Source organism: Bombina bombina, chromosome 7 (genome assembly GCF_027579735.1).
Source record: "Bombina bombina isolate aBomBom1 chromosome 7, aBomBom1.pri, whole genome shotgun sequence".
NCBI lineage: Eukaryota > Metazoa > Chordata > Amphibia > Anura > Bombinatoridae > Bombina > Bombina bombina.
Window position 1 is genome coordinate 620,158,698 of NC_069505.1, and position 18,602 is coordinate 620,177,299.

At 31.0% G+C, this 18,602-nt stretch overlaps 1 protein-coding gene across 2 annotated transcripts in view; it reads right to left on the reverse strand.

Moving 5' to 3' along the window:
- LOC128635628 (zinc finger protein OZF) overlaps positions 1 to 18,602 on the reverse strand; it is a 31,240-nt gene that overhangs the window by 3,904 nt on the left and 8,734 nt on the right. Inside the window, exon 2 of one of the 2 annotated variants that reach the window (XM_053688707.1) lies at positions 1,738 to 2,111. In XM_053688707.1, the coding sequence (XP_053544682.1) occupies positions 1,738 to 2,111 (374 nt within the window). Of the gene's footprint in view, positions 1 to 10; positions 2,112 to 18,602 lie in introns of those variants that run through there. The other variant, XM_053688706.1, reaches the window with a different exon arrangement.

Consider the following 18,602-nt stretch of genomic DNA (forward strand, 5'->3'; position numbering starts at 1 on the left):
AGGGGTGGTGGTTTCAACAAGCAAAACAGCTATTTAAAATAAAATAAGGGTAAAGGAGTTATTTTTAAACAATTAAATACACTACATCTCTGTATTCTAGACATTAGAAGCAACACCCACTTTAAGGCAGCAGTGTAGGCTTCACAGCATTCAGTTGTGATATACTACAGACTATTTGTTAAAATCAGATAAGCATGTTTAGAAGCTGTGATACATGCAAGTTATCTATATAGTGACTGTTTTTACACCTCCCTGTGCATGTTAGTACTGCTCTGGCATATCTTGTGTAGTAGACTAATGTGTACTCTATTAAATTCATTTTTATTCCCATGTCTGCTGAAGCATTTACCAAACACTCCCTGTTCACATTGGTATATGTTTGACAGCTTTGGACTTTAATTAAGAAAAAGAACATTAAGAAAAAGACCAGACTATTATCTCATCAGTCTGGAACCAGGGCTTACCTAGGTTGATAAGTGCGTCTACAGATATGGGTAAAGAAAGGAAATTTACGCATGAAGCACCTCCTGCAATCAGGGAGATTCTCTGGTCTAATCAGGATTGCATGATCATTTGTGCATTTCTGATTAAACATTTGCCAATTTCAATGCAATATTCATTCTCTAGTGTCCATTAATACTTTTCAGGAAATCCATTCCCATGTTTAGTTCAAATTTATTTAGTTTCTCCTGAATGACTTCTCTGGTGTTTAAGCAAATATGAACTTTCTGAAAAACCTTTCCCACATTCAGAGCAAACATAAGGTTTCTTTCCTGTATGCACCTGCTGATGTTTAAGTAGATACGACCTATCACAGAAGCCTTTTCCACATACCTCACACATATATGGCTTATCTTCTGAGTGAATCCGGTGGTGTTTGACCAGATGTGACCGATCATAGAAGCCTTTTCCACATTTAGTACAAACATACGGTCTCTCTCCTGTGTGAACTCTATGATGTATAACTAAATTTGAACTTTGAGAGAAACCTTTCCCGCATTTCGGACAAACATAGGGCTTGTCCCCTGTGTGTGTTCGATGGTGATGCAGTAGACCTGACATTTGCGAGAAACATTTCCCACATTCCGAACAGACATATGGTTTTTCACCTGTATGAGTTCTGTCATGTACGGCCAGACTAGAACTTTCACAAAAGCTTTTACCACATTTCTTACAAGTAAACGGTTTCTCCCCTGTATGAATTCTATGGTGTTTAACCAAGCTTGACTTTTGTGAGAATCCTTTACCACATTCAGGGCAAACAAAGGGCTTTTCTCCTGTATGAATTCTGTGGTGTGCAACAAGACTTGAACTTTCATAGAAGCCTTTCCCACATTTCTGACAAACATATGGCTTATTTGCTGTATGAGTCCTATAGTGGTAAAGTAGGCCTGACTTATGAGAGAACGTTTTACCGCATTGTGTGCAAACATATGGCTTATCTCCTGTGTGTGATCGCTGGTGGTTAAGTAAACCAGAACTCTGAGAAAAGCATTTGCTACATTCAGAGCAAACATATGGTTTCTCTCCTGTATGAGTTCTCTGGTGGACAACAAGACTTGAACTGTCACAGAAACCTTTGCCACATTTATCACACACATGTGGCTTCTCTACAGTATGGGTTCTCTGGTGTCTAACAAGATCTGACCTTTGAGCAAAGCTTTTCCCACATTCCTGACAAATAAATGGCTTTTCCCCTGTGTGTGTTCTCTGATGTCTAACTAGCTGTGATCTTACCGTAAAAACCCTCTGACAAATAGGGCAAACATACGGCTTATGCATAGTCTGGACTGGATGTTGAAGTTTCTTTTCACTTTTATTAGATTCTTGGGAATCTTCAGAGTCCTCTTTCCCACTCTTCTGATTTACAAATCTTGAGGTGTCTGGATTTCTGAAGATTGTGTCACTATAATCAATAACACATTTCTCATTTAAATCAAATGATTTCTGTTTACATTGTGAGGATGATGAACTGGAGGAGGTACTTCTATTTGTGCATGATTTTTTAGACTCCTCTCCTTGACCCTTCGGAGAGAGACTGATCTCTGATCCTACCAAGGAACAAGCTGCTGGTTGAGGCTCTTCCATCATGTTAATCTTCATAGATACATCTGTTAAGATAGAAGGTACTGAGATTATAATTATATCACGTATGTATTATCTATCATTGCAGCTAACTTAAAGGGACAGTCTAGTAAAAATGAAACTATCTAGATTTAGATAGGGCATACAATTTTAAACAACTTTCCAATTAATTTTTATCATCAAATTTGCTTTGTTCTCTTTGTATTCTTTGTTGAAAGCTAAACCTAGGTAGGCTCGTATGCTAATTTCTAAGCCCTTGAAGGCTGCATCTTATGTCGGTGCATTTTGACAGTTTTTCACAGTTAGACAGTGCTAGTTCATGTGTGCCATATAGATAAATATTGTGCTCACTCCTGTGTAGTTATTTATGAGTCAGCACTCATTGTCTAAAATGCAAGTCTGTCAAAAGAACTGAGATAAGGGGGCAATCTGCAGAGGCTTAGATACAAGGTAATTACAGAAGTAAAAAGTATATTAATATAACAGTGTTGGTTATGCAAAACTGGGGAATGGGTAATAGAGGGATTTCTATCTTTTTAAACAATAAAAATGTTGGTGTAGACTGTCCCTTTAAATGCCACATCTGTCAATAAGTTCAATCAAATGTCAATATGCTGTAGGCAAAAAGAACAACATTTTGCAGTTACTGAAAATCTCACTATTTAATATTCAGTATCAAAAAAGTTATGTTATCAGAAATGAATTTGTATGTTGACTTCATTGAAAAACATAATATAAAAAGATTGTGGGGTACAATTGTTATCGCAAATAGTTCAAACGTGATCAATAGGGCTCAATATTTTTACTGCTATAACCTGCGTAACAAGTCGATCAGTAGTGGTAATGCGCTCTCATATTACAAATTCATAGTAAACCCTTGTTCTCAAGTGATAATAACATTAACTCCCGAAATATTAACCGAAGACAAAAGCCTCTGGTAAGGTCATTGTGACTTATACAGGATTTCAGAAACCAAAAACAGGCCTGTTAGGTTTTATTACTTTTGTGCATAGACAAAACACACTGATGCAGTTTTTGATGGACTTAAAGTCTACACCTTAGTCATCTTAAAGTTTTACCTTAGATTAAGCTGTAAATCGTCTCCTGAACCCCTTTCTATATCCTGCAGTAGGAATGTTAAAAAAGTTATTTTAAAATGAATACAGGTGGCCCTCGGTTTACGCTGGTTCAATTTGCGCCGTTTCAGAATAACAACCTTTTTTTTTCAATCATGTGACTGCTGTTGAAAAGCTTTTGGAAAGCAATGCACTAATTAAAATAGCCAGTAGGTGGAGCTGTCCGCTTGTTTTGCAGCAAAGTTATGCAACTTAACAGCTTTAAATGGATTTGTGTACACAGATCAGACAAAATCTATCGAGCAAAATTTAGCAGGCACTTCCCTATTATCTTCCTGTCCAGCAGCTTGAGGTGAGGTTAACTGCTTAATCACTGCAGATTGAAATGCATAGAATAGGTGCAGACCCAATATTATATAACATGCTAACAATGCAGAGAACTGATTGCAGAAAAATGCAAGTAAAAAAACGTTTTTCTTCATTAAACTTAGTTTGATGATGATGCAGTCTATTGCGTAATTATTTTATTAGGTGATGTTTAGCAAATGTTTTTGTTCATTAAACTTAGTTTGATGATGTTACAATCTATATTATTTGGTTTATAATGCTGTTTAGCATTCAAAGTCTTCATTTCAAAGCTTTAAAAATAACGTATTAGGTGTTACTTATGACAATTTTGAGAGGGGCCTGGAACCTAACTCCCTCACTTCCCATTGACTTACATTATAAACTGGGTTTCAATTTACAACTGTTTCAATTTACAACCATTCCTCCTGGAACCTAACCCCGGCGTAAACTGAGGGCTACCTGTGTTGTTATTGGCCACTTTGAAATGGCTGCCAAGCTCCGCCCACTGATGACATCACGATCTGGGCTGCATCTAGGGACTCTGCTGCATAGCATTGACAGTCTGTTGAATCCAACTAGTGAGCTTTTTGTGATTGGACACCAGATGCAGCCCAGGTCATTAAGTCATCAGTGGGTGGAGCTTGGCAGCCATTTCAAAGTTGCCAGAAACAATATTCATTTTAAAATAACTTTTTTTTACCATTCCTGCTGCCTGATATAGAAAGGGTGCAATAGGCTATTTGCAGCTTAATCTAAGGTAAGACTTTAAGATGACTTAAGGTGTAGAATGTCCCTTTAATATATAGATTCATTAGAGACTGCACAACAATGCCGGCTGCAACTAGCAGCAGTAAGGTCAGGTAAGTTTATCTCCATTCCTCTACTTATCGCTGGTAAATGTGTTCACCATGAGAAACAATATAAAATATGGCTGTAACTGTCAGTTATTCATGTACGCTAACATGGCCGGTTGCAGACACACATTTGTATAGTCCTTGCACACAGATATTTGGGTTGTTCAGGTTCTAATTCAATGGAAGATTTCATTTGACCTGCACAAATCATCTAAAGGGACAATATACTCAAATAGCTGATAATAGCTAACTGTATTCAAACCTGCTGCGAGAACTCCCTTTTTAAATGGGCTGGATTCTTCTTGTCTTTCACCCACACTGGGAGGTCGATTTCTGCTGCTACCTCTCATAGATTGTCTATAGCCAATACTGCAGTATTAAAATTTTCAGCATAGGTGTCAGTTTCAACAGGCAAAATCAGCTGTATTATATGAAAAATAAAGGTAAAGAGGCCGAATTATCAAAGGTCTTGCGGACCTAAACCGACAGTGCGGATCAGGTCTGCGGGACCTCGCTGAATGGGGAGAGCAATACGCTCTCTGTATTCAGCATTGCACCAGCAGCTCACAAGAGCTGCTGGTGCAACGCCGCCCCCTGCAGACTCGTAATTAGTTTAATGAAAGTGTAGTGTTAGGTGTAATTGTAACTTAGGTTAGGGTTTATTTTACAGGTATATTTGTCTTTATTTTAACTAGGAAGTTATTAAATAGTTAATAACTATTTAATAGCTATTGTACCTAGTTAAAATAAATACAAAGTTGCCTGTAAAATAAATATAAACCCTAAACTAGCCACAATGTAACTATTAGTTATATTGCAGCTATCTTATGGTTTATTTTACAGGTAAGTATTTAGTTTTAAATATAAATAATTTATTTAATTGTAGCAATTATATTTATATTATTTTAAATTATATTTAAGTTAGGGGGGGTTAGGGTTAGGTTTAGACTTAGGTTTAGGGGTTAATACCTTTAATATAGTAGTGGCGACGTTGGGGGTGGCAGATTAGGGGTTAATAAATGTAGGTAGGTGTCGGCGATGTTAGGGAGGTCAAATTAGGGGTTAATAAAATTTAACTAGTGTTTGCGAGGCGGGAGTGTGGCGGTTTAGGGGTTAATATATTTATTAAAGTGGCGGCGATGTCCGGTTGGCAGATTAGGGGTTAATATATTTATTAAAGTGTTTCCGATGTGGGGGGGTTCGGTTTAGGGGTTAATAGGTAGTTTATGGGTGTTAGTGTACTTTTTAGCACTTTAGTTAAGAGTTTTATGTTACGGCGTTAGCCCATAAAACACTTAACTACTGACTTTTAAATGCGGTAGAAGTCTTGATAGGAGAGGGTCTACCGCTCACTTCTTCCAAGATTCGTAATACCAGCGTTAGGCAAATCCCATGGAAAAGATAGGATACGCAATTGATGTAAGGGGATTTGCGGTATGCTCGAGTCGCGGAAGAAAAGTGAGCGGTACGCCTGTACCTGCCAGACTCGTAATACCAGCGGGCGTTAAAAAGCAGCGTTGGGACCTCTCAACGCTGCTTTTTAAGGCTAACGCGAGGCTCGTAATCTAGGTGAGTGTCAGTTATGCCACCAATGACGTCACTATCAGGTCACCTGTCTGTCACTCTCTGCACGCTCACATGGTGTTACATGGAGGACAAAGATAACTTTATGGGGTTAATGAGCATTTTGTTTGAGGAGTGGGACTAATATAAAATATATTTAGCATGAGCACATTGCAGCTCCTCTGCAAGACTCAAACAGTGAGCCAATAAGAAGCAGCATACGCATGTAGCCACCAACCAAAAGCTATCCTTCTCAAAGTGTTGCAGCTCCCAAGCAGGACTTCCTCTATGTGTTTAACTACTTAGAAATGGTTAGAAAGGAACAGCAATGCAAAAGTGATGATGTAATAAACCAGAGCACAGTATTATTGTATTAAAGTCCGGCCTCAGGGTCTGTCATGTAGCCTGCACTAAGAAGTATATAGGTGGTCATTTTATTGGAATCTTGAGTACACTAAGATCGGTGCCTGGAGGAGCTGTCGGTGCAGGGTGTAGCGCTTTTTTTGGATTCAGGGTTGCACTAAAGGTGACGTAGAGCCTGGCTGCGTAGCGCTAAGGATGCTGCCTGTATGGAACATAATGTTTGCAGAGACCCATATGTCGGACATGAACTGGTGCAGGAAGTTCTAAACGTCCCCTGAAATCACTACATTGTGCTGCTTCTACCTTGGGTTGTCTAACCTTATGAGCTTGGTCATTCGCTTGTGATGTTCGCTCTATCTGGTTATGTGAAAATTGGAATACTGTCCCTTTAAAACATAACATTTTATTAAAATACTATAATATACTTAAATTTGGGGGCAATTGGGGCACTTTTAGAAAATTAACCAGAGATCTGATTTCTGGTTAATTTTCTGAGCGCTAATTGCTCGTGATAGCAATAACCGGCATCTTGTAATGGCTGGTTATTTATTGCGCGCCCATAAAAGTTACCAAGACAAAGCAATTAGATAATAGAAGTAAATTGGAAAATGGTGTGTTCTATCTGAATCATAAAAAGGGAAATTTTGTGTTTGGTGTCCTTTTAAACAAAGGTCCTGTACCAGTTTTTCATATGGGGTAACAGCGGGAGAACCTTTTAATGTGTCAGTCACACTGCACAGCTAGACACCTCTTTAGTATAAGTGTCACTTTGTCATTTAGTATATTTACAGCATAGGACAACACATCAATAACCATTATTATTTGTTTCACTCAAGAGAATGTAACCCCCATTTCATTCATTACTAAGGGTATCTATGGCCCGATATGTGAGCATTTATTTACATCACATATGTGTCAATCATATTTATCCCGGGGTTTAATAAAAAAACAACTGCAATAGGCAGTATTTTAGGGCTAAAGTTGGCGAGTGTGGAGTTTTAGAAAAAAAAAAAAAAAACGGCACTGAAAAGTGCATTTACATAGCGGTCTATGGGAACTGTGTGTTCCCAATAAATATATATGTTGTGACAGACCCTTCTGTCAGGACTGAAAGAGTTAACTGTGTTTAGCTTTTAGAATCTAATTTCTAAAGACAGGTTTTCTGGCCTCAGCTATTGTGTGCTATAATTACATTTAAGTAATAAACAGGCCATTGTTTAATCACCCTCAGAGAGCAGACGCTAGGTGATAAGACAAGCCAAATGTGTTTAAGTTGTTATCTGCCTAAGTAAAGTATTTGAGTAATGTAATTCTACTGTTTCATAAAAGGGCGTCTTCCCCTTTTTATCTAAATGTACAAGAGTCTTCCAACCCCCCCATCTGGGGTCAAACCTGTATAAATACTAGGCATCTAGCCTTTAATAAATGACATTCTGTTTAAACCTGAAAACTGGCTGGGTTGTGAATTGCTGATTCCCTATGCAGGACATTATTCATCTGGTATTAACCCTTGGTACACTGTTGGTACCGTAACATTGGTGGCAAGCGACGGAATGAACCTTATCGCCCAGAAGAGCAACTACACAAGCCAGTAACCTCAGGAAGAGGGGGATTATTACAATACTGACTAAGATGGAAGGAGTACCAGGGACAGAAGGAACCAATGGGCTCAGCATATCAGACAGAACCCCCGAAGAAGCAAGTTTTGACCGGGCTGTCAAAATAAGACTGGCACATTATGGCCCCAACCCATCTGCGGAAATTATCGACCGGGTCATAGCAGCTGTGGAAGCCAACCTACTTCGCCAAAGCGGCGCTGCAGCAAACCCAGTGGAAAAGAGAAAAGTAAATTTTGCAGCTTTTAAAAACTTCCTGGAAACAGAAGGAGAGATTGATGGGTACCTTGCGGATTTTGAGAGACAATGTGCACTACACCAGGTACCCGCAGAGGACTGGGTCACGATATTATCCGGAAAATTATCCGGCCGGGCCAGTGAGGCTTTTCGGGCCATTCCAGATGAGGAAGTTGGGGATTATAATACTGTGAAAGAGGCTCTGCTCTCCAGGTATGCGGTTACACCGGAGGCATACCGGAGACGGTTCAGAGACACTGTTAAATTGGCTGGCGATTCCTACCTTGAGTGGGCATGTAAGGTGCACCGCACAGCAGCTCACTGGATGGCGGGGTGCCAAGCCGTATCTGGGGAAGAGGTGCTGCAGCTATTCCTGTTGGAACATTGCTTCGACAAGTTACCCGCAGGAGTTCGAGAGTGGGTTCGGGACAGTAAACCCTCCACCCTGCATGAAGCGGCTCGCTTGGCAGATGAGTATACGGATGCCCGCAAACTGGACACTGCTACCACTAAGCCCCCTGCCAGAGTGGAGTACAGACCCCCAGTCACCCCAGCACCTGCCAGTTACCAACCCCCAGCGCACCGCTATACCACACGGTCTCGGGCCACGAACTACCCTCAGAGAGCCCGGTTCAATTCGCGGGGCTACTCACAACCTATTCGGTGCTTTGGATGTAAGCAACTAGGGCACAAAAGACCAGAGTGTCCCCTAAACGCAGCGAACCAAGCACAGTCCTGGAGAAGACCCGCCGGCAGAATCCCACGTAACCCTCAGCCTGTGGCCCGCTACGTAGAGGCGCAAGAATGCTGGGGCATACTACATGAGGCAGACCTTGTGCAAGCTGCCCACCGGAATAACCGGCAACTGGTTAAAGTGAATGGGAAGGAGGTCAGTGGTCTACGGGATACTGGTGCTACCATGACCTTGCTTCGAAAGAACTTGGTGTCTGAGAAACAGCACACAGGAGACACTGTGGCTGTGAGGGTAGCAGGGGGCACTGTGTTCCGCCTGCCTGTTGCCAGGGTGCATTTGGATTGGGGAGGGGGCGCTAGACCTGTGAATGTGGGGGTCATGAAGGATTTACCAGCTGATGTTCTCCTTGGAAATACCTTGGTCCCCCTTGTTTCTGCCTATGCTCCCATGGGTCCCGCTGATGTTAACCCTGTGACTACCCGTGCTCAGATCCGTGCAGCAGAGACTGACCCCCCTGCTGCTAAGCCCCAGGACGCTGAGCTCAGTAAATCTCTATCCGCTATTGATACGTGGAAGTCCCGTTACAATGCGCTGATGAAGAAGAGTCACATAGAGGATGAAATGGTCACGTTAAATAATCATGTAACAGTGCTAGCAGGAGAGAAGAGGAGTGCAGAGGAAAAAGCACGTTTAGAACAGGAATCTCTGCTAGACAGGCTGCACCGACAGACTGCAGAAAACACCAGCTTGAGAGTGGAACATGAAACATTAAAGACAAACTTAGTGACACTGGAGGAGAAGCTGACGCTGGCTCATAGTGAGGTGCAGCAACTCAAGGGCACCCTATGTCAGTATGAAGGGATTGTGGATACCTATAAAGAGCAGGTACAGAAAACTCGTAAAGAAGCTGATGAGATTTTGAAGGACTGTTTAGCCCTAGTCTGGGCACTGAGGAAGTTGAACCCTTGTTTGTATGGACAGGAATTCTCTCTCATAACGGGAATACAAATGGATTGTCCCAGCAAACTGACATGCCTACCACCCCTTAGTCCGGTCATCCCCAGGTTGACCCGCAAAAGGGTCAAGCCGGGTCTGCCGGAGTGTTCCACAAGGGGGGAGCTATGTGACAGACCCTTCTGTCAGGACTGAAAGAGTTAACTGTGTTTAGCTTTAACAATCTAATTTCTAAAGACAGGTTTTCTGGCCTCAGCTATTGTGTGCTATAATTACATTTAAGTAATAAACAGGCCATTGTTTAATCACCCTCAGAGAGCAGACGCTAGGTGATAAGGCAAGCCAAATGTGTTTAAGTTGTTATCTGCCTAAGTAAAGTATTTGAGTAATGTAATTCTACTGTTTCATAAAAGGGCGTCTTCCCCTTTTTATCTAAATGTACAAGAGTCTTCCAACCCCCCCATCTGGGGTCAAACCTGTATAAATACTAGGCATCTAGCCTTTAATAAATTACATTCTGTTTAAACCTGAAAACTGGCTGGGTTGTGAATTGCTGATTCCCTATGCAGGACATTATTCATCTGGTATTAACCCTTGGTACACTGTTGGTACCGTAACATATGTATATGCTTATATACATATATACTGTATGTATGTGCTAATATGTGTATTATACATATGTATTTATGTGTTAGCATGTGTATATACATATATATTTATGTGTTATTATGTGTATATACATATATATTTATGTGTTATTATGTGTATATACATATATATATTTATGTGTTATTATGTGTATATACATATATATTTATGTGTTATTATGTGTATATAAATATATATTTATGTGTTAATATGTGTATATACATATATATATTTATGTGTTATTATGTGTATATACATATATATTTATGTGTTATTATGTGTATATACATATATATTTATGTGTTAATATGTGTATATACATATATATATTTATGTGTTATTATGTGTATATACATATATATATTTATGTGTTATTATGTGTATATACATATATATTTATGTGTTATTATGTGTATATACATATATATTTATGTGTTAATATGTGTATATACATATATATATTTATGTGTTATTATGTGTATATACATATATATTTATGTGTTATTATGTGTATATACATATATATTTATGTGTTAATATGTGTATATACATATATATTTATGTGTTACTATGTGTATATACATATATATTTATGTGTTACTATATGTATATACATATATATTTATGTGTTACTATGTGTATATATACATATGTGTTATTATGTGTATATACATATGTATTTATGTGTTAGTATGTGTATATACATATATATTTATGTGTTACTATGTGTATATACATATATATTTATGTGTTACTATGTGTATATACATATATATTTATGTGTTACTATGTGTATATACATATATATTTATGTGTTAGTATGTGTATATACATATATATTTATGTGTTAGTATGTGTATATACATATATATTTATGTGTTACTATGTGTATATATACATATGTGTTATTATGTGTATATACATATGTATTTATGTGTTAGTATGTGTATATACATATGTATTTATGTGTTAGTATGTGTATATACATATATATTTATGTGTTACTATGTGTATATACATATATATTTATGTGTTACTATGTGTATATACATATATATTTATGTGTTACTATGTGTATATACATATATATTTATGTGTTACTATGTGTATATACATATATATTTATGTGTTAGTATGTGTATATACATATATATTTATGTGCTATTATGTGTATATACATATATTTTTATGTGTTACTATGTGTAAATACATATATATTTATGTGTTACTATGTGTATATACATATATATTTATGTGTTACTATGTGTATATACATATATATTTATGTGTTACTATGTGTATAAACATATATACTTATGTGTTACTATGTGTATATACATATATTTTTATGTGTTACTATGTGTAAATACATATATATTTATGTGTTACTATGTGTATATACATATATATTTATGTGTTACTATGTGTATATACATATATATTTATGTGTTACTATGTGTATATACATATATTTTTATGTGTTACTATGTGTATATACATATATATTTATGTGTTACTATGTGTATATACATATATATTTATGTGTTACTATGTGTAAATACATATATATTTATGTGTTACTATGTGTATATACATATATATTTATGTGTTACTATGTGTATATACATATATATTTATGTGTTACTATGTGTATATACATATATATTTATGTGTTACTATGTGTATAAACATATATATTTATGTGTTACTATGTGTATATACATATATATTTATGTGTTACTATGTGTATATACATATATATTTATGTGTTACTATGTGTATAAACATATATACTTATGTGTTACTATGTGTATATACATATATATTTATGTGTTACTATGTGTATATACATATATTTTTATGTGTTACTATGTGTAAATACATATATATTTATGTGTTACTATGTGTATATACATATATATTTATGTGTTACTATGTGTATATACATATATACTTATGTGTTACTATGTGTATATACATATATATTTGTGTTACTATGTGTATATACATGTATATTTATGTGTTACTATGTGTATATACATATATATATTTATGTGTTAGTATGTGTATATACATATATATTTATGTGTTACTATGTGTATATACATATATATTTATGTGTTACTATGTGTATATACATATATATTTATGTGTTACTATGAGTATATACATATATATTTATGTGTTAGTATGTGTATATACATATATATTTATGTGTTACTATGTGTATATACATATATATTTATGTGTTACTATGTGTATATACATATATATTTATTTGTTACTATGTGTATATACATATATATATTTATGTGTTAGTATGTGTATATACATATATATTTATGTGTTACTATGTGTATATACATATATATTTATGTGTTACTATGTGTATATACATATATATTTATGTGTTACTATGTGTATATACATATATATTTATGTGTTACTATGAGTATATACATATATATTTATGTGTTAGTATGTGTATATACATATATATTTATGTGTTACTATGTGTATATACATATATATTTATGTGTTACTATGTGTATATACATATATATTTATTTGTTACTATGTGTATATACATATATATATGTGTTACTATGAGTATATACATATATATTTATGTGTTAGTATGTGTATATACATATATATTTATGTGTTAATAGTGTATATACATATATATTTGTGTTAGTATGTGTATATACATATATATTTGTGTTAGTATGTGTATATACATATATATTTGTGTTAGTATGTGTATATACATATATATTTATGTGTTATTATGTGTATATACATATATATTTATGTGTTACTATGTGTATATACATATATATTGATGTGTTATGTGTATATACATATATCTTTATGTGTTACTATGTGTATATACATATATATATATATATATATATATATATATATATGTGTTAGTATGTGTATATACATATATATTTATGTGTTAGTATGTGTATATACATATATATTTATGTGTTATTATGTGTATATACATATGTATTTATGTGTTATTATGTGTATATACATATATATTTATGTGTTATTATGTGTATATACATATATATTTATGTGTTATTATGTGTATATACATATATATTTATGTGTTATTATGTGTATATACATATATATTTATGTGTTAATATGTGTATATACATATATATTTATGTGTTAATATGTGTATATACATATATATTTATGTGTTAATATATGTATATACATATATATTTATGTGTTACTATGTGTATATACATATATATTTATGTGTTATTATGTGTATATACATATATATTTATGTGTTATTATGTGTATATACATATATATTTATGTGTTACTATGTGTATATACATATATATTTATGTGTTAGTATGCTTATATACATATATATTTATGTGTTACTATGTGTATATACATATATATTTATGTGTTACTATGTGTATATACATATATATTTATGTGTTACTATTTGTATATACATATATATTTATGTGTTACTATGTGTATATACATATATATTTATGTGTTATTATGTGTATATACATATGTATTTATGTGTTACTATGTGTATATACATATATATTTATGTGTTACTATGTGTATATACATATATATTTATGTGTTACTATGTGTATATACATATATATTTATGTGTTAGTATGTGTAAATACATATATATTTATGTGCTATTATGTGTATATACATATATATTTATGTGTTAGTATGTGTATATACATATATATTATGTGCTATTATGTGTATATACATATATTTTTATGTGTTACTATGTGTAAATACATATATATTTATGTGTTACTTTGTGTATATACATATATATTTATGTGTTACTATGTGTATATACATATATATTTATGTGTTACTATGTGTATATACATATATATTTATGTGTTACTATGTGTATAAACATATATACTTATGTGTTACTATGTGTATATACATATATATTTATGTGTTATTATGTGTATATACATATATATTTATGTGTAACTATGTGTATTATACATATATATTTATGTGTTAGTATGTGTATATACATATATATTTATATGTAACTATGTGTATATACATATATATTTATGTGTTAATATGTGTATATACATATATATTTATGTGTTACTATGTGTATATACATATATATTTAGGTGTTACTATGTGTATATACATATATATTTATGTGTTATTATGTGTATATACATATATATTTATGTGTTACTATGTGTATATACATATATATATATTTATGTGTTACTATGTGTATGTACAGATATATTTATGTGTTACTATGTATATATACATATATATTTATGTGTTACTATGTGTATATACATATATATTTATGTGTTACTATGTGTATATACATATATATTTATGTGTTACTATGTGTATATACATATATATTTATGTGTTACTATGTGTATATACATATATATTTATGTTATTATGTGTATATACATATATATTTGTGTTACTATGTGTATATACATATATATTTATGTGTTAGTATGTGTATATACATATATATTTATGTGTTACTATGTGTATATACATATATATATGTATGTGTTACTATGTGTATATACATATATATGTATGTGTTACTATGTGTATATACATATATATTTATGTGTTATTATGTGTATATACATATATATTTATGTGTTACTATGTGTAAATACATATATATTTATGTGTTACTATGTGTATATACATATATATTTATGTGTTATTATGTGTATATACATATATATTTATGTGTTACTATGTGTATATACATATATATTTATGTGTTACTATGTGTATATACATATATATGTATGTGTTACTATGTTTATATACATATATATTTATGTGTTATTATGTGTATATACATATATATTTATGTGTTACTATGTGTATATACATATATATTTATGTGTTACTATGTGTATATACATATATATTTATGTGTTACTATGTGTATATACATATATATTTATGTGTTATTATGTGTATATACATATATATTTATGTGTTATTATGTGTATATACATATATATTTATGTGCTAATATGTGTATATACATATCGATTGATGTGTTAATATGCTTATATACATATATATTTATGTGTTACTATGTGTATATACATATATATTTATGTGTTACTATGTGTATATACATATATATTTATGTGTTACTATGTGTATATACATATATATTTATGTGTTACTATGTGTATATACATATATATTTATGTGTTACTATGTGTATATACATATATATTTATGTGTTACTATGTGTATATACATATATATTTATGTTATTATGTGTATATACATATATATTTGTGTTACTAGGTGTACATAGATATATATTTATGTGTTACTATGTGTATATACATATATATTTGTGTTACTATGTGTATATACATATATATTTATGTGTTACTATGTGTACATACATATATATTTATGTGTTACTATGTGTATATACATATATATATGTATGTGTTATTATGTGTATATACATATATATTTATGTGTTATTATGTGTATATACATATATATTTATGTGTTAGTATGTGTATAAACATATATATTTATGTGTTACTATGTGTATATACATATATATATATATATGTATGTGTTATTATGTGTATATACATATATATTTATGTGTTACTATGTGTATATACATATATATTTATGTGCTTACTATACAGATATATTTATGTGTTACTATGCTTATATATATATATATATATATATATATATATATATATATATATATATATATATATATACATACAGTATATATGTATGTGTTAATATGTGTATATACATATATATTTATGTGTTAATATGTGTATATACATATATATTGTTAGTATGTGTATATACATATATATTTATGTGTTATTATGTGTATATACATATATATTTATGTGTTATTATGTGTATATACATATATATTTATGTGTTATTATGTGTATATACATATATATTTATGTGTTAGTATGTGTATATACATATATATGTATGTGTTAGTATGTGTATATACATATATATGTATGTGTTAGTATGTGTATATACATTTATATTTATGTGTTAGTATGTGTATATACATATATATTTATGTGTTACTATGTGTATATACAGATATATTTATGTGTTACTATGTGTATATACATATATATTTATGTGTTACTATGTGTATATACATATATATTTATGTGTTACTATGTGTATATACATATATATTTATGTGTTACTATGTGTATAAACATATATACTTATGTGTTACTATGTGTATATACATATATTTTTATGTGTTACTATGTGTAAATACATATATATTTATGTGTTACTATGTGTATATACATATATATTTATGTGTTACTATGTGTATATACATATATATTTATGTGTTACTATGTGTATATACATATATTTTTATGTGTTACTATGTGTATATACATATATATTTATGTGTTACTATGTGTATATACATATATATTTATGTGTTACTATGTGTAAATACATATATATTTATGTGTTACTATGTGTATATACATATATATTTATGTGTTACTATGTGTATATACATATATATTTATGTGTTACTATGTGTATATACATATATATTTATGTGTTACTATGTGTATAAACATATATATTTATGTGTTACTATGTGTATATACATATATATTTATGTGTTACTATGTGTATATACATATATATTTATGTGTTACTATGTGTATAAACATATATACTTATGTGTTACTATGTGTATATACATATATATTTATGTGTTACTATGTGTATATACATATATTTTTATGTGTTACTATGTGTAAATACATATATATTTATGTGTTACTATGTGTATATACATATATATTTATGTGTTACTATGTGTATATACATATATACTTATGTGTTACTATGTGTATATACATATATATTTGTGTTACTATGTGTATATACATGTATATTTATGTGTTACTATGTGTATATACATATATATATTTATGTGTTAGTATGTGTATATACATATATATTTATGTGTTACTATGTGTATATACATATATATTTATGTGTTACTATGTGTATATACATATATATTTATGTGTTACTATGAGTATATACATATATATTTATGTGTTAGTATGTGTATATACATATATATTTATGTGTTACTATGTGTATATACATATATATATATATATGTATGTGTTATTATGTGTATATACATATATATTTATGTGTTACTATGTGTATATACATATATATTTATGTGCTTACTATACAGATATATTTATGTGTTACTATGCTTATATATATATATATATATATATATATATATATATATACATACAGTATATATGTATGTGTTAATATGTGTATATACATATATATTTATGTGTTAATATGTGTATATACATATATATTGTTAGTATGTGTATATACATATATATTTATGTGTTATTATGTGTATATACATATATATTTATGTGTTATTATGTGTATATACATATATATTTATGTGTTATTATGTGTATATACATATATATTTATGTGTTAGTATGTGTATATACATATATATGTATGTGTTAGTATGTGTATATACATATATATGTATGTGTTAGTATGTGTATATACATTTATATTTATGTGTTAGTATGTGTATATACATATATATTTATGTGTTACTATGTGTATATACAGATATATTTATGTGTTACTATGTGTATATACATATATATTTATGTGTTATTATGTGTATATACATATATATTTATGTGTTATTATGTGTATATACATATATATTTATGTGTTACTATGTGTATATACATATATATTTATGTGTTAGTATGTGTATATACAGATATATTTATGTGTTACTATGTGTATATACATATATATTTATGTGTTAGTATGTGTATATACATTTATATTTATGTGTTACTATGTGTATATATGTATATATTTATGTGCTACTATGTGTATATACATATATATTTATGTGCTACTATGTGTATATACATATATATTTATGTGCTAATATGTGTATATACATATATATTTATGTGATACTATGTGTATATACATATATATTTATGTGTTACTATGTGTATATACATATATATTT